Raw genomic sequence first — 22,650 nt, 5'->3', positions numbered from 1 at the left:
AGGACTTCTGAACCACAACCCCAGGTTGGACCAGCAAGCCTTGAAATGATATTATTTCTCATTTTAATTTTGTTGGGAACAGGTTGGTGATGTGCCCTTTATAGGTTAGGCTTCTGTCCAGGCTCACTCCAAGGTATTTTGGGTGAGGCCCATGTTCTATCATTTTTTCACAGAAAAAAGTTTGAGGTGTCAATTTGCATTGTTCAGGTGAAATACCGTGGACACAGTTTTTGTTGGGGCTTCAAGTGCCACTGCTTGAAGTACTCTTCCAGGATGTTCAGGTCTGTGTTCAAGGTTGATTCCAGGTTGGCAAAGGAGGTAGATTGATGTAAGATCGCTAGATCATCAGCGTACATATACTTGCTTGAGCTGGTTACATATGATAAGAATGATGGTTACATATGATAAAAATCTCCCAAACTTTTGGGAGAGAGAAAACTTTGAAACTTTCTTTGAAAAGGCATTCAGAGTTGTGAATGATTGGAATGCCTTGCCTGAGAGTGTGGTGTCTGCAGAGAATTTGAATCTGTTTAAGACAAGGTAATGCCTTAAACCTGCATGTATGCAGAAGACGACTTTATCCCACTGGATATTGTGTTTAGTGTTGATACTATGTTGTGCCAGACCAGACTTTTGAGGTTTCATGTATTCAATATATTAATTCATTAATTCTATTTTCATTAATTCATATTAATTAGTTCATTAATTCTATTTTCCACAGAATATTAGATTACATTCACATGGTATCTGGTAAATGCCAGCTAATGATAGAGGTGCCAGTTTGTCTTTTGTAGATGGCAACAGATGAGAAATTTTGTTGATCGGAAAATATGTGGGAATGAGATGATACTTCTACAAATCAGTTCCCAGATGCCAGCTTAAAGATAGACATTTAGATTTATCTTACTTTTGTATACTGCAATTTTGCTTGTATTCTGTACATATGTATGTTTTCCTGATTATGACCTTGATATAGAGGTCGAAACTTTTTAAAATAAATTGCCTCAATGGTGCAATTGGAAGAATGATAGTACATTGCAAAATTTGATTGCAAAAGGCCTAAGTTTGATTTTTGTAGTGATGAGAGGAATCTTTATATGGTTTTTTTCAGTTGAGTTTGAATTAGCAGATCTCATATAGAAATAGAAGATTTTTTCTCCTGGAAACTCGGGCTTTTCATCCCGCATATAGACAAATCAGCCATGAGAACACACACAATTTATAGACAAAAAATACTAGTGGGGCTGGGTGGGCAGTAGATGGCATTGGTGTAGGTCATGATGTTAATGGCAGTTCAATGTAGTTGGTGGATTGCGTGGTTGAGCCGGAGAATTGTAGAGTAGGTGCCCTCCCTCGATGAGTCCTTGGATTCCTTGGAGGCATCACGTAATAATATATTTTACTTCATTGTCCTAATTTAAACGAGTTCAATGGTCTGTGCCTATCCCATTTGTAGTACTTTTTTAAATCTTACTAATCTTTACTAACTTTCATTTATCTATGTATATATTTATATAATGTTCTTTTAAAATAAGTTAAGAAATTATTGACTTTTTTTTTTAATTATCATAAATTAACTAATCATATGTCTCTTTTTAGAATTGTCAGTTATTATTCAATTACCATTCTGTGATCTTATACTGGTGATGCCCATGACATTTAGGCAAACATTTTACATTAATAAGGTTTTTTATGTCAGTTTTCCTTTGTTTTTATAATTCTTTTCACATTCAATGCATGTTCTGCTGTTTCCAGTTTGTAACATATGTCAGAGATTGGATCTGTGATGTTTAAGTACCTCCATTTCATGGCATTTACTGAAATTCTCCAGTCAAGATCAATCCTTCCTGTTAGATTATCCTTGAAACTTCAGTAAATTATTAATTTACTGAAGTTGATAATTTCTTATTGTACTAAAGTAAGTACCATTGTTAGCACCTAACTGTAGAAGTTTGTGGTGTAAGATATTAAATATTTCTTTATACCAGGTTCTGCTCTTATTCATTGAAAGAATGTCTGTGCCAGAAATGCACCGATGTTTGACCACCAGAATGCTCTACTGTTTCCCATTTGTAACAGATGTCACAGGTTGAATTTCAGTTAATGCCATCTGATAGAGGTATTTTAACATCGCAGGTTGGATATCAGATGTTAAAGTACCCTTAACATCAGAGATCCAACCTGTCATATTTCCATATACAAGTAGCCAAAAGGTGTCACACCTTATTACTAAAATACTCTGGATTAGAGATAGATGTTGAAAGTTTTTCCACTTGGTTATATTATAAATTAAATATGATGCCTAGAAATTATATTCTTGGTTTCATCCTTTATCCAAGTTTAAGCAAACAAAGTTTGTGCATGAAGTAACTTTATAACTACTAAAAGAAAGGACAAGAGGCTAAGTGGAATGGAGAGCCTTTGTTCATAGGATCACCAAGAGTTGAAAACAACTCGATGGCACATAAAAACAATCAAACAAAGTTTGTGCATGAAGTAACTTCATGACTGGGCAACTTGTATAATGACTTCATATCAATTGCCTTAGTATTCCATAATGCAATGCACATATCCTTACAGACATTTATAATGCATAGCATTATACTTTGTTATATATGTATTAATATTTTGTTAATTATAATGCAATGCACATATTCTTGCAGACATTTATACTGCATAGCATTATACTTTGTTATATACAGTATATATTAATATTTTGTTATGCATTATAAATGTCTGTAAGGATATGTGCATTGCATTATGGAATACGAAGACGATTGATGTGAAGTTATATAGAGGTTAATGACTTCACATCAGTTGTCTTAGTATTCCATAATGCAATGCACATATCCTTACAGACATTTATAATGCATAACAAAATATTAATATATATAACAAAGTATAATGCTATGCATTATAAATGTCTGTAAGAATATGTGCATTGCATTATAATTAACAAAATATTAATATATATATAACAAAGTATAATGCTATGCATTATAAATGTCTGTAAGGATATGTGCATTGCATTATGGGATACTAAGGCAATTGATATGAAGTCATTATACAAGTTGCCCAGTCATGAAGTTACTTCATGCACAAACTTTGTTTGATTGTTTTTATGTGCCATCGAGTCATTTTCAACTCTTGGTAATCCTATGAACAAAGGCTCTCCATTCCACTTAGCCTCTTGTCCTTTCTTTTAGTAATTATAAGTTCAAGTTGGTAAGTTCTTTTATGTTGTCCATCGAATTCTTTTGTGGTCTTCCTCTTCTTCTCATTCCCTTAATCTTCCCCAACATAGCTTCCTGTTCCAATGATTCATCAGCTCGCATATGATCAAAGTACATCAACTTCTGTTTAGCAGTCATTGCCTCAAAGGAGCATTCTCTTTATATTCTCTAAAACCTTCATATTGGACATTATTGCAGTCCTGATGGAATTCTTAATAGTCTCCTCCACACCCGTAATTCAAATGAATCAATTCACTTTCTGTCTTTCTTCTTAATAATCCAGCTTTCACATCCATACATTATTACTAGAAATACAGTTGCTTTGACAATTCTAACTTTCGTGGCCTTACTCATGCCTCTATCTTTCATAATTTATGTTTAAGAGAACAATAGTCATCTTTTTTAGTTATAAAAGAAGGATACTAGCAAAGTAGTGAACAGTAGATTGTTTACATGGGGATGGAATTCTTTTCCCATGCAGTGTGGTAAGTGAAGAAACAGTGAAAAATATTAAGAAATATCAAGCATAGTTCTATGAGCAATGTGTTTAAAAGAAGGCTTCCTATGATAAGTCTCTGACTCCATGGAGGTATGATGATAATAATAATAATAATAACTAAAAAAAAATGAAAATCATGGTTATACTAATTAAATCAGGATATTGAAAGGTATGACGATATGCAAAAATGCATATTCACATGGGTATAGCTTTCCTGTAAAGTAATTGCATTATTAGAAAAATCAAGTGGATATTAAATCCAATATTATTTCAAAGCCGAATGCAGAAACTATGAAAGTTTTGTAAAAATAAGTTGCTCAGAGAGCTTACTGGAATATGCCCCCTGGCATTGACAAGTCATCCTAGCGAACTCACAAGTCACGTAAGCAAACTCTCGCTCAGTACGAGAGTTCACTTACGAAAAATACACCTCTCCAATATTTCAAGTTCCTTAGTATTGAAAGAAAGTTTTTGCTGTCTTATGGTTTCTGCCTGGTCTCTGAAGAGAACCAACCAGTTTGAAACAGCTGTCAGACTAGTGAAACCTTAAATGGACCAAATTAGAAAGCAAATATATGGACACCTGGGCAGCATGCATGTTTTCTAAAGTGGTCAGGGGCCACTCGTAAATGCTGGTGGACATATTCTAATACTGGATCTAATATCCACTTGATTTTTATAATTTTTGGATCACTAAACTGAAGCCTTTTGGCTCTTTATTTTAGAAAGTAATTGCATTATTTTTCAAGATTTCAGAAAAATTAAAAAAAAAAAAAAAATTCTGCTATTTTTGTTTTTATTTTATATAATGAAATTAAATATCTTATTTTATTTAAGGGCATTACTTCTGATTTGTTTCCTGGAATACAACTTCCAACACCAGATTATCAACATTTAAATGATGCAGTTGAAGAAAATTGTAAGAAAAAAAATTTACAATGTATAGATTTCTTTCTGGAGAAAATACAACAGGTTTGTTCATTTCTTTTGCATTTGGTCTTTTTATATTAATACATAAAATCTCATTACGTTGCTTGAGGGAATTATTTTATTTTATACATTTTTCATTAAGGTTGTTTCATAATAAATATTTCTCACATAATACTAACAGATCAATTTATGTGCTTATCTTATCTTATAAACAAAAATATCTTATGGCTTTCAATATGTTTGCTTGTTATTTTTTGTTTTTCAGAAAAAAAATACAGTTTTTTTAATTAATTAGATGAATTACTGCAATAGCTATTTCCATAGTTATTGTAGTGATCCATCCTTTCTGTCATAGTTATTATTATTATTATTGGATAGTGTTTGAAACATCATTTCAAGCACTATTCAACATTTGTGCAATTTCTATCATATTTTTCTTTGAACTCATTCACAGTCATGGCAACCACTTCCAATCATTCACCACTCTCCAAGCAAAAAATCTATTTATAACACTCTTGCTAACTACAATCTTGCTCACTTTCCAAGGATGATTCCTAGTTCTCCTACCACCAGTCCTGTTCTGATAAATTTCCTCTATATTTATCTTGTAAAAACCCTTCGGTAATTTGTATGTCTCAATTATATAACCCCTTTTCCACCTGTCAATCATTCCTGCAACCCACTTCTGTATGACTCCCACAAGAGCAGACAAATGACCGGCAAGGGACTCTGACAGAGGATCCGACGAACAAGAGAAAAAGCCCTGGTCCGGCCCTGCATTGCCTTTTTAAATTACGCACCCCTACACTTCTGTACTACATCATCTCCCTTTCTTTACTTGATTACGTCAAAGTACAACTCCTGTCACTAGCACCACATTCTCCCCTAGTAATCTCTTTGGTGGTGGTGGTGGGGGATTAGTCGCGTGCCCTCCCTTCACGGTCAACGCGTACTCTGGGCACGTGCATTGCCCCTGGCAATCGATCTTTGATCTGTTAGACCTTCACTCAATAGTGCACAAATACTCATGCTATATTTTAACAAAGCTTAGGCAGTGGATTTAATCACAACGAAATACATTATAATGTTAAGGGATAAATAACAGAATTTTAAAATTATTAACTTGTCTGGCACCTTTGCATTTAATTTTACCTGCTTGACATATCAGTATGTGCAAAGTTTTAAAATGCATGGTAATCTCTGAAGAAACTATAAGTTAACCACTTTTAGTTTTATTCAAAACTTAACAGGGGTTGGGTGCCAGGCGCCAGTGGGGCAGAGCCCCCCCCTCCCCCCACAGTATATATATATATAAGTAAAGTGGATATTAGATCCAGCATTATTTCAAAGCTGAATGTAGAAACTATAAAAGTTTTGTAAAATAAGTTGACCAGAAAGCTTATGGGAATACACTCCCCGGCATTCACGAGTTGTCTTAGTGCAGGCTGCTTAGAAGACATAGGCACTGCCCAAGCATCTATATATTCACCTTCTATTAGTCAATTTTGATAAGGTTTCACTGGTCTGACAGCTGTTTTGAACTGTAGGAATGATTTTCCTATTCACAAAAGGTTGTAAGCTTATAGAATATTTAGTCTTTGAGCTGGTTAAGATAATTCATAATTGCTATTCTAGAGACTAAATATATATATAAGTATATATATAAGTAAATATATATACTTATATATATATATTTACTTATATATATATATAAATAAATATATATATAAGTAAAGTGGATATTAGATCCAGCATTATTTCAAAGCTGAATGTAGAAACTATAAAAGTTTTGTAAAATAAGTTGACCAGAAAGCTTATGGGAATACACTCCCTGGCATTCACGAGTTGTCTTAGTGCAGGCTACTTGAAAGACATAGGCACTGCCCAAGCATCTATATATTCACCTTCTATTAGTCAATTTTGATAAGGTTTCACTGGTCTGACAGCTGTTTTGAACTGTAGGAATGATTTTCCTATTTACAAAAGGTTGTAAGCTTATAGAATATTTAGTCTTTGAGCTGGTTAAGATAATTCATAATTGCTATTCTAGAGACAAACTTGGTCTCTAGAATAGCAATTCTAGTTTTCTAGAATCTCTAATTTTCAAATTGTTTCATTTGCTGAGTAAATAGAAAGTAACTTTACAAGTGGTGAAAATCATACATGTCATTCACAAACTAGTATACTGTGATTTGAACTCACAGCCTGCAGATAGTGGAGACTCTGTTTTTTCAATCAGCTATAGCAAAATCAAAAGATTCCTGCTTTTTGTATTTTTAAAATCGGTTTTGGATGTGCTAGTAAATTGCTTGCAGTTATTTCAAGCTTTAATATATACACTTATATAATAAAGCTTGTATATTTTTAATACGAGTCTTGCACTTGGTCAAATCCCTAAAGAGTGGAAGGAGGGCAAGATTGTGCCACTTCATAAAGGAGGTGATCGAACTCAAGCATCAAACTATAGGCCTATCTGTGTGTCAGGTGTTGTGGTTAAGTTGTTGGAGAAGCTTGTGAGAACTAGGATCCAGAGTTGGGTTGACAACAATGGTATAATCTTTGATGGACAGCATGGATTTGCTAAAGGGAGGTCGTGTTTTAGTAATCTACTTACTTATTACAATAAAGTGACTGCTTCCTTGGACAGAGGAGAAGGATACACAGTAATATATTTGGATTTTGCAAAAGCTTTTGATAGAGTACCTCATGATAAGTTGACAGTCAAACTAGATCAGATGGGGTTGGATATTAGATTAGTGCATTGGATTGGAGACTGGCTATCTGATAGGTATCAACAAGTTGTGTATGGGGGTGCAATATCCAGGAAAAGGAAAGTCACTAGTGGAGTGCCTCAGGGATCTGTTTTAGGGCCATTACTATTTAACTTGTATATTAATGATATTGGCAAAGATTTGGATGGAGATATTCAGTTGTTTGCAGATGATGCAAAGTTGGGACGAACCATAAAGAGTAGTGAAGATGTTGTGGTCTTGCAAGAAGACTTGAATAAATTGAGTGATTGGGCAAGCAAATGGGGATGTGAGTTCAATGTTGCAAAATGTAAGGTTTTAAAATTTGGAAAACAAAGATGGGATGCAGAATTTATGCTTGGTAAGAATATATTGTTGGAAGTAGAGGAAATAAGAGATCTGGGAGTGATAGTGGATAAGGATCTAAAATTTAGGGGACACATCGCCAAAATTGTGAAGACAACACAAAGACTTCTGGGAATGATGAGGAGGACACTGACGTGTAGAAGTAGTGAGATTCTTGTTCCATTGTATAAGGCTTTGATTAGGCCACACATGGACTATTGTGCCCAGATTTGGTCACCTGGTTTTCAGAAGGATGAAGAGATGTTGGAAAGGGTCCAAAGGCGACTGACTAAGGTAGTTTCTGACCTCTGGAATGTCGAGTATGAGGAAAGATTGAAAAGATGTAATTTGCAGAGTCTAGTGGAGAGAAGGAAGAGGGGAGATATGATAGAGACCTACAAGTTGGTAAGGGGTTGTTATAGGATCAATGGTGGAGAAGTTCTACAGAGAATAGTGGGAGATCAGGGGAGAACCAGAGGTCATGCCTGGAAACTGTATAAAGAGGGTGTGAGTAGGGGAGTGAGAGGCAGGTTTTTTTCGTGCAGAGTTGTGAATGATTGGAATGCCTTGCCTGAGAGTGTGGTGTCAGCAAGGAGTTTGAATGTGTTTAAGACCCGGTATGATGAGATGTGTGTGAGATAAAAGGACCTCCTAGATGAGTCTTTGACTCCATGAGGTCTTGTTTAATAATAATAATAATAATAATAATAATATTGAAACTTATATATGGGCACTGCATCACTTGCTGTACAATGTTTTTTTGGTAATTAAATATGAATGCCTATTTGAAAAGAGATAATAACACAATAGTTGTCACAAATAATGAAGAAGGTAATATTACATTTTTATTTTTGATTAATATTTGGCTCATTTTATTACAAAATGTAACATACATCTGTAGCACAATTGGAAGAACAGCAGAACATTGTGCTCTTCGATTGGAAAAGACCTAGGTTCGATTTTCATTGTGATGATGGGAATCCTTCTATGGGTTTTTTTAATCGAAGGTGATTTAGCTTATCTCATATGGAGGTAGGGATGTTTTCTCCCTGAAAATCAGGTTTTTCATCTTGTGTACAGACAAATCAGCCTTCAGAACATGCAATTTACAGACAAAAAAAATACTGCTGATGGTGATGATGGGCAGTAAATGCCATTGATGGTAATAGTAGTAGTAGTGTCATAGTAGGAGAATTAACTGGTAATGGAGAGAGAGAGAGAGAGAGAGAGAGGGTGACATATTTAGTGAGGCAGAGTAGAGTGTCCTCCCACGATGAGTCCTTGGACTTCATGGAGGTGTCACGTAATAATAATAATTATGAAACTTGCAATTTGTTGTCATTTCATAATTATTATTATTACGTGACACCTTGCAACTTGCAAATTTGCAAATATTTCAAAATAGAGTAGACAGTGATATTTTCAATGGAAAATCAAATACTGCTACCAAAATTTAGTTCATCTATGCAGTTTTACTAACATTCAAAGCTAAAAATTCACTTTTTTGCTGTTTAGTACTTGTCTTGTTGCCTTACTTGTCCATCAGAAAATTGATGAGTTACACCCATCAATTTTCTGATGGGTGTAACTCTCCATTCATGGTTCTATATCCTTATAATGGCCTCTTGTAGTCTCTAGTAAGTAGCAATTTTTCTTTGCGCAAGTGTACCAGAAAATTTTCTAGTACACGCATTCACTGAACCATTTGTGAAATGCAAGTGACCAACACTATAATATGACATGCAGCTCCAGATCATCTGACTGGCTGGCTGAGAATTTGACTGTTGACACCAGACAGTCAGGGTTCAATTTTTTTCCCTGATCGTCTTCGAACTGTCTGTCTGCTGTCAGTGCCCTGCAGGTTAAACTTTTTCTCATTGAAAATAATTACTCTTTTTCACTGAACAGGGGTCCATTTGGCATTCTCTTTGCACCAATTTAACAAGGGCTTCTTTTAAGGGTGCCTGGCTATCGGTCCCTGTTGACAGTTACAGAGCTTGCAACAACTCCCATTTGTTCTTCCCAGTCTTGTTTTAGTTTTCTGGATGATTCACCATGATTTCTGAGGCAGAGCCACTTTAGAATTTGATCTTGGCATGCTGTAGACAGTGACTTTCTTCCTGTTCCCTTCTTCCTTTCAGCAGATCTTGTTTCCTTCACTTTTGACCACAGTAGATTGATTACAGGACAACCTTTTAGCTATTTCACAAGAGGAATAGCCTTCTCTATTCAAAGCTTGAATCACACTTTTTTGCGAGGTGTTAACTGCACTTAATTAGTCATAGCGATCTCATCACAAAAATGCAAAAACTAGCTCTTGCTGTATAGCATAAAAAATTTTGATGCAATAGCAGCAACAGCCAGCCTGGTTGGCCGAGTGGTTAGAGTATCTGCTCTCCAGCCAAAAGGCTGTGGGTTAGAATTTCATTGTGGGTATGGATGTTTGTGATTTTCTGTGGAAATACTAGTGATGGTAGTTGGTGGTAGATGGCATTGGTATAGATGATGAAAGTAGTTGTGGTTGGTGAATTAGTGGAGTGGTGGAGACGGAGAGTTGTAGAGTAGGTGCCCTCCCTCGATGAGTCTTTGGACATCCTGGAGGTGTTATGTAATAATGATAATAATAATTACATTATACAGAAACCTGTGGGAATGATAGATGATGCAGTAATGATAAATGACAAACCAATGGCAATGACCATTTAACTACTAACAACTATATTTATGTAAAGTGATGCAGTTTATATACAGAAAAGGAAGATTGAAAATTATCTTAAAGATAATTGTGAAATGCTTTATTCTTAGTTAGTTATTAGGATTATATGGTATTTTTGTAGGCATGTGAACAATTGGTTAAGATCATTGATGATAGCAAAACTTCTCAATCTCTCCTAACTGGGATCAGAGGAATTGAAAAATAGAAGCCAGATGGAACATTATGAACTTTATAATTTCTAAGAAAAATGGATAAAATCAAGATTTAAATAAATAGTAAAAATGTTTGGAAAATTGTTGGCGTTATTAAGAAAGCAACTATGATAGCAAACGCATTTGAAAGGTGTAATTATTCAAGAAACAGGTAAAGAGATTTCCAGCTGAAAAGAAGAAGTGCTAGGCTGGACAGTCTCTTATTTGAGATATCAGAGCAAACTTATGTACAAATGCCACATTTGAGATGACAAGGGGCAAAGATGGTAAGCGGTGATCGAAAGAGCTTATAATTTCTCTGAAAAGTGGGTACAGTTTGAAAATGGATATCATTGCATTTGGTACTGAGACCACATATATATGTGGAAGGAAACTAGAAGATTTTGAAAGCCTTCATTCTCCCTTCTCACATGTAATTTATTTTTGTGCTGGACATTTTTGATTAGTTAAGGTAACAAATCATTGAAACTAGGGACATGGAGTATGTAATAATGGTATATGGAGAATTTCATCCAGTTCCTCTGGTGGCTTGTGGTCTCAGTATTTTCCCTCCACATTCTACTACTAACTCTGACTTTTTCTCAGATCATCATCATCATGTGTCGTCTCCATCCAGGAGGTTGATTATCATATCTCTCCACTAACTTCGTTCCTGTGCTTCCCTTGCACATATTTCATATGTCAGATATGTCCAGTTCTTAAAAAAAAATATTGATTCTGTTCATCAGAAAAAAAGATGATTAATAATACTTCTCTTAATTCAGTCATTCCATACTCTTCATCATATCTTTTCCCTTTCCCTCTATTTTATGTACTTCTACAGTACAATATGTGCAAAAAAAAAAAAAAAAACAGTACTAAATAACAATAATGCTATTTAGTACTGTTATGGAGTAAATGGGTTTACTTACAACGAAATATATTATTATTATTATTATTTCACACCTCCAGGGAGTCCAAGGACTCATCGAGGGAGGGCACTTGCTCTACAACTCCGTCTTCACCACTAGTATTTCTACAGACAATCGCAAACATCCATGCCCATGTCAGATTCCAACCCGCAGCCTTTTAGCTGCAGAGGCAGACGCTATCCATTTGGCCAAAAGGCTGGCTAATATATGTTTACACATGATGATATGTACATCTATTGGTGGAATCTTGGTTGAATAAAGCATGAATGACAGCAGATTATGTGCTCGAAATGGGCACTTTGTCTTTCAAGACAGGCGTCATAGCACATGCGAAACTTCTCTGTCATCTTGAAGAACAAGGATTGGGACATCTGCTAGACATATTGTGTGTAATTTTATCCCTTAGCACATCAACATTTGAAGGCAGGTCATGGTGGAATACCCATCCCTTCAACATATCATATGTGTGCACAGTATTCTTGCCATGCAGTGTAAACCATTGCTGTTCAACACTAACCTACCTGAATGATGTATGAAAAGGTACCCACTTCCTTAACAATTCTCTGTAGTGACTGCCATGGTATCCCAAGTTTTACTGCTGTACTTGTTCTGACTGTGTTTTGGAGAATGCAACACTTGCTCCAGCATACACTTGTGATTCTCATTAGTGTTAACAGTTTGTGGTCTCTCTGAATGCTCTTCGCATTGTGGCAAACACTCATGGTACATAAGAACCTCTCAATTAAGGCAATGATGACATAATTGCTTGGAGCACACTTACGGAAATTATGTAAAAACTGCTCACAAACATGTCGTAGGCTTGGACCATTTGCTCTGCCAACTTCGTATGAATGAAAATAATGCTCAACAATAGACATCTTTTCTTCCAACGTCTTTCAGCTAAATATAATGGCATCTCTACACATGTTCTTCTTTATTGTACATGCAGTCAGAGGGCATACCTCATAGCGCATGTACTGAAGCAGATGTTGAAGTTCAGTACTGTTTTTTTTTTTTTTTTTTTTTTTTTGCGCCATATCATATAAGCATGTAGCTGTAGTTCTCTCCCAGCTTGTTAAAACTCAAGCAGCAGCAGCTATTATTAAGTAAGTTTACCAGAGTCAATTTCTGCACTAACTTACTAACTTATCTGTATCAATACTTCTTTATTTCATCCATTCTGGTTTATTTTCTGAATATTTGAATATTTGATGTTTATTATTTGAATATAGTAAACATCCAAACTACATCAGCTGTGTTTTATTTATTTCAAATGACGCCATCCTTAAATATGATCCTTGATTTCACGATCCTGTTTTTTTTCCTTTCTTTCTTAATGGTCTTTCTTGAAAGGTTATTTGTAAACCAATAGTACATTTTTCACTATGCGTAGACTGAGGATTTTTTATTTTATTTTATGAATTTTTATATATTTTTTGTATTTATTTTTTACTTAGTCCAGAAATACTGCTTTAGAGACCTTTTCTTTTTCAAGGTTATGGAACTTTTTCAAGCCCAATTTAGGCCTCCCATAAGCAGGGCAGTAAAATTCATCTCTCACCTAAAGACAATCACAGACATCCATGCCTGTGGTGGGAGGTGTGCTAACCACTCAGCCAACCAAGCCAGCAAATTAAATGCTTTAAGTAAAAACATCTGTTTCTGCTGTACTCATTCATATGCCCAATATTCAAAATAATTTATACTTTTCATAATTTGCTCTTTTTTCGTTTGGCATAGGTCTATGAAATGATGATTGTGCGCCATGGATTTATGATTGTGGGTTTTCCATTTGGCGGCAAGACATGTGCATACCGGATTTTAGCCCGTGCCTTAGGTGATATCCACAAAAAGGTAAACCACACTTTTTTAAATTGTGAAAAAAACTGCAGACTGATTACTTGATTAATATATTTTCTTTTTCCTCAGCTAGTTTTCTTAATGATATTTTGCAATAAGAAACATTTTTTATAGGAATTGCATGAAAGTTTGATTAGAGAAATGATTGGCATGTGGTACTGGTAGAGAAGGACAGAGAATCAAAAAAAGAATGAATGGGAAATGGGAAAAGCATAAAAGTGTGAGAAACTGGGAGAAAAAAAGATAGTATTGTATGGGGATTCGATGATAAGAAGTATACTTAATGAGAAAGTGATGAGAACATGTTTTCCAGGTGCAAAGATAAAGGATGTTGTTGAGTATTGGTGATGCTGTAAGTATACAAAAGAATGAAACAAATGAGTTGTTTTGGCTAGCACAAATAATTTGAAAGGTGAGAAATGTACAATGAGAGAAGATATGAATGAGTTGTTAGTTGAAGCAAAAATGAAGAGTAAGAAAATAAGGATTGTGAATCTCTTTCCTTGGCAAGATAGGACAGAACTGAGAAGAACGGCCGTGATTGCCAGTGAGTCAATAAGAAGAAGATTGTGGAGGAATGGTGTTCAGTTTATTGATGCATAGAGTGAATTTAATGGACAAAGGGACTTATATATATGTATATTCCCAACAGATACATTTAAATGGTTTTGGAGTTATGTGTTTGGAGAAAGTGTTGTTTAGTGAGAGTGTAGTAGTGCAAAACCATGGAAACTAGAGATATTAAGGAGGATGAAATCAAGCATGCGTATGGCCACCCCTGTGATAAATGAGCACGTGCACACTAATGATTATGCAATACCAAATGAAATTTCACAGGTCTTTAGTTTTAATAGGATTGGTATTGACATTACACAAGGGTAATTATGGATACAAAGGGATGTTGAAATGCATGTATACGAACTCAAGAAGTAGTAGGAATAAGGGTGAGAAGTTTTTGGCATTGATTAGCTCAGTTTGGTCAAAAATTATAAGCATCAGTGAGACCTGGTTGACTGAAAATGATATAATTACAGGGATAGAATGTAAAGGTTATTGTATTTTCAAGGAGAATAGAAAGAACAGAACAAGAGGCAGGGTATTACTGAAGATAGCTGCAGAATTATAACCAACAAAATTAAAAAGTTATAGAATATTTTAGGTCTGAGGGAGATAGTTCTTTTGAGGCTGTCTAGAATGAGATGGAGGCAATAGAAGGACAAACTTTGTTGTTGGGTGCTGCTACAGACCGGATGGGGGGAGGTTTCACAGGAAAATGCAGATGCCATGTTTCGGCAGATTACTACAATGAGTGTATGCTGAACAATTACTACAGGAGACTTAAACTATGGGGACTACAATTAGAGGAAGGAAAGAAGGCATGGTAAAATAGAATTGGGATTTATACAGTTGCTAAGGTATAATTACATGAACCAACATGTTATAGAGGGAACATGGGATTTGAGGACGTTGGATCTGATAATAGCATCAGAAGATGTATTTATAACCAAGTGGACACTCTGCCTCCAATTGGAGAGAGTGACCATGTGGTCTTGTTCTGGGAAGTTGCCAAACATATGGAGTTCTCTGTCAAGAAGGGGGTTTATGTTAAACTATAATGCTGGTGATTATGAGAGCCTCAGGAGTCATCTTGAAACAGTGCCATGGCTTGAGAAGCTACTTAACAAAGAATGTCAGTAGTGCATGGCAAGTGGTCTGAGATTGCTCGAGAGTAGCAGTATCAGACTGCATACCCAAAGTTAAGAGGATAAACCAAGTTGGAATTAAGTGGATGAGTAGAGATATAAAGGAAGAGCTCTGCAAAAAAAAAAAAGAAAAAAAGAAAACACTGTGGAGGAAATATAAAGAAAAAAGTGATCGTACTCATGAGCAGTACAAAATGCAAGCCAAAAGGGTGACTAATATGATAAGGAAGGCCAAATCAGACTGTGTGTGTGTGAGAGAGAGAGAGACAATTAGCCAAAAAGGCCAAACTAAACCCAAAAGAGTTTTTTCGTTATGTAGCAAGTAAGAGGAAAAATGACTATGGTAGAATGACTTTAAACAATGCTCATGGTAGGAAAGTGACTGAACCAAAAGAAATAGTTGAGTTGCTTGAGTGATCAATTTTCAAAAGTTTATCATCCAGGTGGTGATTTTACAGTTGCTAATGTTACAGAGATGCATATCACCATTGAGGTAGATGAACAGGAGGTGTTCAGCATGTTAAAAAATATGAATTGTGAATACAGCAGTGGGACTGGATGGCATATCAGCCATATACTACATGAATGTGCAAGAGAATTAGCATTGCTCCTGAGGAAGTTGTTCAGTCTAAGTCTTAGCTCTGGCAGGGTTCCAAGGAGTGGAAAGAGGGCAAGATAGTACCATTGCATAAAGGTGACTCCAAGACAGAGGTAGCAAACTATAGACCAATTAATATATTGGGAGTGGTTGTTAAAGTATTGGAAAGTTGATGAAAGGTAAAATATAACAGTAGGTGGATAGGGATGTGATACTCTATAGTGGGAAGCATGGCTCGTAAAGGATAGATCTTGTCTTAGTAACTTATTCACATTTTATAATAGTGACAGCAGAATTGGATAAAGGTAATCACCACACCATGATACTGCTCAACTTTGCAATTGCATTTGACAGAATCCACATGGAAAAACTATTACAGAAGCAAATGGGAATGGATATGAGGCTAGCAGCATGGATGAGGGGGGAGGGGTGACTGATGGACAGACATGGACAGAAGGAGCTGTATTATTATTATTTTATTATTATTATTCAGGCCTCCAAGGAGTCAAAAGACTCATCGAGGGAGGTCCTTCCTAAGACATAAAGTCTGTCAAGACTCATCGAGGGGAGGTCCCCCCCTGAGAAACACAAAGTTTATCATACCACTCTTTAAAGTCACTGACCGTTCTCGCTCCCACCACTCCATCAGGCAATGCATTCCATGGCTCAACCACCCTCCACACAAAGAAACCACTCCTTACCCTCTTGCTCACAGTTTCCTTTCGTAACTTCAAGGGATGGCCTCTTGTCATCACTCCTTCCCGCTGATCAACCAAGCGAAAGAACTCCCCAGTGTCAACCCTGTAACCACCTCTCAACAGTTTAAAAGTCTCAATCATATCACCTCTCCTTCTTCTATCCGCCAAACTCTGCAGTCCACATTCTCTCAGCCGATCCTCATAACTATCCTTGTACAGTCCTGAAACCATCTTTGTCATCCATCTTTGTATCCTTTCCACAGTTAATTTATCCCCTTCAAATCCTGGGGACCAAATCTGAGAACAATAGTCCAAGTGTGGTCTGATCAGAGACTTATACAACGGAATGATAACCCTCTTATCTCTGCAGGTCAGTGTCCTTCTCATAATAGCAGCAATCCTCTGTGTTACCTTCACCACCTTTGCAATATGTCCCCTAAACTTCAGGTTTCTATCAATCATCAACCCCAGATCTCTTGTCTCCCCTACTTCCTCCAGTATAACTCCTCCCATAGAGTCTGCAGCATCCCATCGATGTTTCCCAAACCTCAAGACCTTACATTTTGCTGCATTAAACTGACACCCCCATTCATTTGCCTATCTATCTAGCTTATTTAAATCCTCTTGCAGGGCTACCACATCTGCGCTATTACTAATAATCCTTCCCAGCTTCGCATCATCCGCAAACAACTGAATATCCCCCTACAATCCACTGGCTATGTCATTGATATAAAGGTTAAACAATATAGGTCCTAGTACTGAGCCCTGTGGGACCCCACTTGTAACCCTCTGCCTCCTGGAAACTGCTCCACCATACACAACTCTCTGATACCTATCAGACAGCCAATCCTGAATCCAGTTGACCAATCTGACATCCAGACCCATGTGCTGCAACTTAAATATCAGCTTATCATGTGGCACCCTGTCAAATGCCTTCGCCAAGTCTAAGAAAATTGCAGTATATGCCTTTCCCTCATCTAATGCTCTTGTAACTTTATTATAAAAGCCTGGCATATTGCTAAAACAAGAGCGTCCTTTCACAAATCCATGTTGATTCTCACAGATAACATTACCCTCATCTGCCCAATGCTGTACACGGTCCCTCACTACTTTCTCCAAGATCTTAACAACTACTGATGACACACAGACTGGCCTATAATTAGACACTTCCAGTCTGTTACCACCCTTATGCAATGGCACTATCTTACCTTCCTTCCATTCACTGTGCACCTTTGCCAAAGCCAGACTTTCATTGTAAAGCCACGTTAAAGGTATTGTCAATTCGCTAGCACATTCTCTCAAAACTCGTGGCGAATGTAATGGAGTGGAATCTAGAAGAATGATGGTGACTAGTGGAGTACCTCAGGGTAATAGGGCCAGTACTCTTGTAATTTGTATATCAATGACATTGGGAAATATTTAAGAGGGGATATTCAGTTGTTTGCTAATGATGCAAAACTGGGGAGAGCCATAGTTGATAAAGGTGATGTAGATATCCTGCAGGATGATTTAAATAAATTGGCATCGTGGACAAATGTCAATTTACTGTTCCAAAATATAAGGTTATGCACTTTGGGTTGAAAAGGTTACATTTTGCTATGAAGTTATCCCATGTTTCTCTATTCTTTTTTTAACATGCTTTTTTTTTGCTATTGTTCTTTTGTATTTATAATGAATTTTTGCTTCTAGTGATTTTGTGTTTATCCATTGTTCTATCTTTGATTACTGCTTCAATGTTTTCATTCCAGTTTTTATTCCTTTTCTCCTTTTCCATTTACTTTTTTGTTCCGAGGCCAATTTTTATATTACTACTCATCCATTTAACCCCTAATGAGTTTATCCTCCTGATCCCGAGAATGCTGTCCAGTGCTACTTCTCTCAAACAATCTCTGACCCCCCTTTCCATGCACTACTAACATTCCATCCTTGTAGCTTCTTATGCCATGGCACTACTGCAAGCCGCTGCTTGAATTTGTCATAATTGCCAGTTTTGTAGTTCTACATAAATCCTTTCTTGACTGAAAGTTCCACATGATGAGCAACCTTCCAAAATAAAACTGCATTGTCACTTTTCCCAATCATAGAGTTACTACTATAGTTATAGATAGATGCCTTTCCTCCTTCCAGTCTATATCCCCATAGTAGAAGTCTCCCATGATGACTTCTCAGCCTGTCTCATTGTACTAATCTGCAGACATATGTCATTCACATCTTCCTCTGGACTCCTAGCTCTGTAGCAGCACCCAACAACATATTTGGTCCTACTGGTGTCTTTCACACCAGATCGCCTCAAGTGAACCTTCTCCCTTAGGTCTAAAGTTCTCCTTAACTTCTATTTTTGTTAGTTGAAGTTTTTCAGATATGTTTAATAATACTCCTCCTCCTGTCATATCCCTCTAGCCTCTCTGAAAATACAGTATACTTTGCATTCCATACCTGATGCTGATAATTTTGGCCAAGTTGGGTGACCAGTTCCAAAACCCCCTCTCTTTTACTTCTGATACTTCTGATATTCATGTGCATGTATTTTAAAGTCTCCTTGGACCCACAATTATCCTTGCATAATGTCATTATCATCCCATTCAAGTTCAGTACCTTGGAAACAGTACCCAGCCATTCATGGTCATTTTTTTACTAACACTAATTTGTCTCATAACAGCTAAACACACCTTTGATTACATCCCCCTTAATACCTCTAATTTCCCTCAACTTTTCACTTCCAATCTTTCACTGAACCTCTCCAAACATCTAACTCCTAAACCATTCAAATCCAGTGCATCAGGCATATATAACTCCTTTTGTCCATCAAATTAACTCTATACATCTTTAAACTATACACCATTCCTTCTACACAATCTTCTCATTGAGTAGTAATCATGGCACTTTCTCTTTTTTTTTTTTTTTTTTTTTGCCATATCATACTGAGGCAGCAGTCTTGCAACCTTCTCCTTTTTACTCTTCATATACCACCATTCCTTCTACACAATCTTCTCAATGAGTAGTAATCATGGCACTTTCTCTCTTTTTTTTTTTACCATATCACACTGAGGCAGAAGACTTGCAACCTTCTCTTTTCCACTCTTCATTTTCACTTCTTTCAACAACTTTTCCATATCCTCTCTCATTGCATATTTTATTTCCTCCCCCCCCCCCTTTTTTTTTACCCTTCCAAAACAACCAACTCTTTCACTTGTCCCTTCTGCAGACTGACAGTTTCACCAGTATCATTGATGGCAAACAGGCTTTCATCGCTTTCTCATTAAGTACATCTCTTATCATTGAATCCTCATAAAATACTATCTCCTTACTTCCAGTTTCTCACACTTTTATATTTTTCCCATTCACTTTTTCTTTCATTCTCATACCTGATATACAATACTGCAATAATTTCTCCACCTGCTTGAGCTCATGTTTTATCTTGTGAAGGACACCATGTAAGTGCACTATTTCTTCCTCATCATCCACATTAGTTTCAGCCATTACATTCTCTACAACACTTCCACTATCTTGCTTTACATCAGTAATATTAGTTACATTCATTCTCCCACTTTCATCACAACTCGCATTACTTACACTTGCTCACAAGACACTTCCAACATACATTTTCTCTCTCTCTCTCTCTCTCTCTCTCGACATTTCCTCTCATACTATAAACTATTCACTCTCAGCAATGAGCATTGAACATACTTGCTTTGCATTGCACAAAATCCCTCATATTGAAATAAATCCCTCAAATTGTTCATATAGAATCCTTTTAAAACGAATCCTTTTTAAGACAGCAAAGGTTGGTTGATTGGTAGAGCCTCTGCTACTAATGGCTCATGCAAAAAGTTAAGCAAGTTTGAGTGTGGTTAGTAGTTGGAAGGGGTTCAATCATTTAATGCTCTTGGCACACTCTCCTTCGATGAGTCTTTGGACTCCCTGGAGGTGTCACATAATAAAAATAATAATAAGATCCACAATTTAAAAATAAAAAAAAAAAGACATTTAACTTCACAGTCTCAAATAAAGAAAATACCACAAATAATGATTAATGAAATTGCAAATATTTATTAAAATAGAGAAATGTTTTAGCACTTAGCTAGAGGAAGAAGAAGAAGAATGGATTGCCTAAAAATTGAATAAGAATGTGGTTAGCAAGGATATCAGGACTATTTAATTTGCTTGGAGAGTGGTGAATGAATGGAGTGGGTTGCCAGAATCTGCTTTGAGTGCATTCCAGGAGAGATATGACTGATATTGTATGGATTGTGTATGTGCATGCATGCATGCAGATGCACCTTACACTGAGCATTTCAATTCCTTGAGATTATCATGTATTATTAATAATAATTGTAATCATAATAAAGTTAGCTAATGGTTCTGTATGCTTGAGATGATCATAGTCTCATATACTTAATCCAGTACAAATTTAATGATTTTTCCATCATCAACTGATGAACCATGGTAATTGAAAATATTTAATAGACATCAATTTTTGAAATCACATGCATTTCTATTTGTTATTAGAAGAATTTATTTTAGCAGTGTATATATATATATATATGTTAAAGATACCAAGCAATTTTAAACCTGGTTTTATAAATATATAAATTATATATATATATATATATATATATATATATATATATATATAACTTTTTGTCAATGTTTCCTTTTAAGGGACTTATGAATGAAAATGCAGTACAGATAACTGTTATTAATCCAAAATCTATCACAATGGGACAACTGTATGGTCAGTTTGATCCTGTATCTCATGAATGGTCAGATGGTATCCTAGCTGTCAGTTACAGAGCCTTTTCTGCATCAAAGGTGTGTATTTTAAAGGTTGCCTGAAATATCCTAATATTATTATTATTATTATTACCCCAAGACCTCATGGAGTCAAAGACTCATCTGGGAGGTCCTTTAATCACACACACATCTCACCATACCATGTCTTAAACACACTCAAACTCCTTGCAGACATCACACTCTCAGGCAAGGCATTCCAATCATTCACAACTCTGCACGAAAAAAACCTGCCTCTCACTCCCCTACTCACACCCTCTTTATACAGTTTCCAGGTATGACCTCTGGTTCTCCCCTGATCTCCCACTATTCTCTGTAAAACTTCTCCACCATTGATCTTATAACAACCCCTTACCAACTTGTAGGTCTCTATCATATCTCCCCTCTTCTTTCTCTCAACCAGACTCTGCAAATTACATCTTCTCAATCTTTCCTCATACTCAACATTCCAGAGATCAGAAACTACCTTAGTCAGTCGCCTTTGGACCCTTTCCAACATGCCATCATCCTTCTAAAAACCAGGTGACCAAATCTGGGCACAATAGTCCATGTGTGGCCTAATCAAAGCCTTATACAATGGAACAAGGATCTCCCTACTTCTACTCGTCAGTGTCCTCCTCATCAATCCCAGAAGTCTTTGTGTTGTCTTCACAATTTTGGCGATGTGTCCCCTAAATTTTAGATCCTTATCCACTATCACCCCCAGATCTCTTATTTCCTCTACTTCCAACAATATATTCTCACCAAGCATAAATTCTGCATCCCATCTTTGTTTTCCAAATTTTAAAACCTTACATTTTGCAACATTGAACTCACATCCCCATTTGCTTGCCCAATCACTCAATTTATTCAAGTTTTCTTGCAAGGCCACAACATCTTCACTACTCTTTATGGTTCGTCCCAACTTTGCATCATCTGCAAACAACTGAATATCTCCATCCAAATCTTCGCCAATATCATTAATATACAAATTAAACAGTAATGGCCCTAAAGCAGACCCCTGAGGCACTCCACTAGTGACTTTCCTTTTCCTGGATATTGCAACTCCCATACACAACTTGTTGATACCTATCAGATAGCCAGTCTCCAATCCAATGCACTAATCTAATATCCAACCCCATTTGCTCTAGTTTGACTGTCAACTTATCACGAGGTACTCTATCAAAAGCCTTTGCGAAATCTAAGTATATTACTTTGCATCACTTTTCCTCTATCCAAGGAAACATTCACTTTATCGTAATAAGTAAGTAGATTACTAAAACATGACCTCCCTTTAGCAAATCCATGCTGTCCATCAAAGATAATACCATTGTTGTCAACTCAATTCTGGATCCTAGTTCCCACAAGCTTCTCCAACAACTTAACCACAACACCTGACACACAGATAGGCCTATAATTTGATGC

The 22,650-nt window shown here is 36.3% G+C and overlaps 1 protein-coding gene across 1 annotated transcript in view; it reads left to right on the top strand.

Annotated features, from left to right (window-relative positions):
- The window catches only part of Dhc36C (Dynein heavy chain at 36C), a 1,350,914-nt gene that overhangs the window by 262,279 nt on the left and 1,065,985 nt on the right, over positions 1 to 22,650 (top strand). Inside the window, 3 exon segments of the mRNA XM_090395101.1 lie at positions 4,570 to 4,704; positions 13,337 to 13,450; positions 21,118 to 21,267. Of these exon segments, the coding sequence (XP_090251227.1) occupies positions 4,570 to 4,704; positions 13,337 to 13,450; positions 21,118 to 21,267 (399 nt within the window).

The sequence above is a fragment of the Typopeltis vanoorti genome, chromosome 7, assembly GCF_054136105.1.
Source record: "Typopeltis vanoorti isolate ZY-2024b chromosome 7, IOZ_Tvanoo_1.0, whole genome shotgun sequence".
NCBI lineage: Eukaryota > Metazoa > Arthropoda > Arachnida > Uropygi > Thelyphonidae > Typopeltis > Typopeltis vanoorti.
The sequence above is the reverse complement of the archived record's forward strand: the minus strand, read 5'-3'. Positions and strand labels throughout refer to the sequence as shown.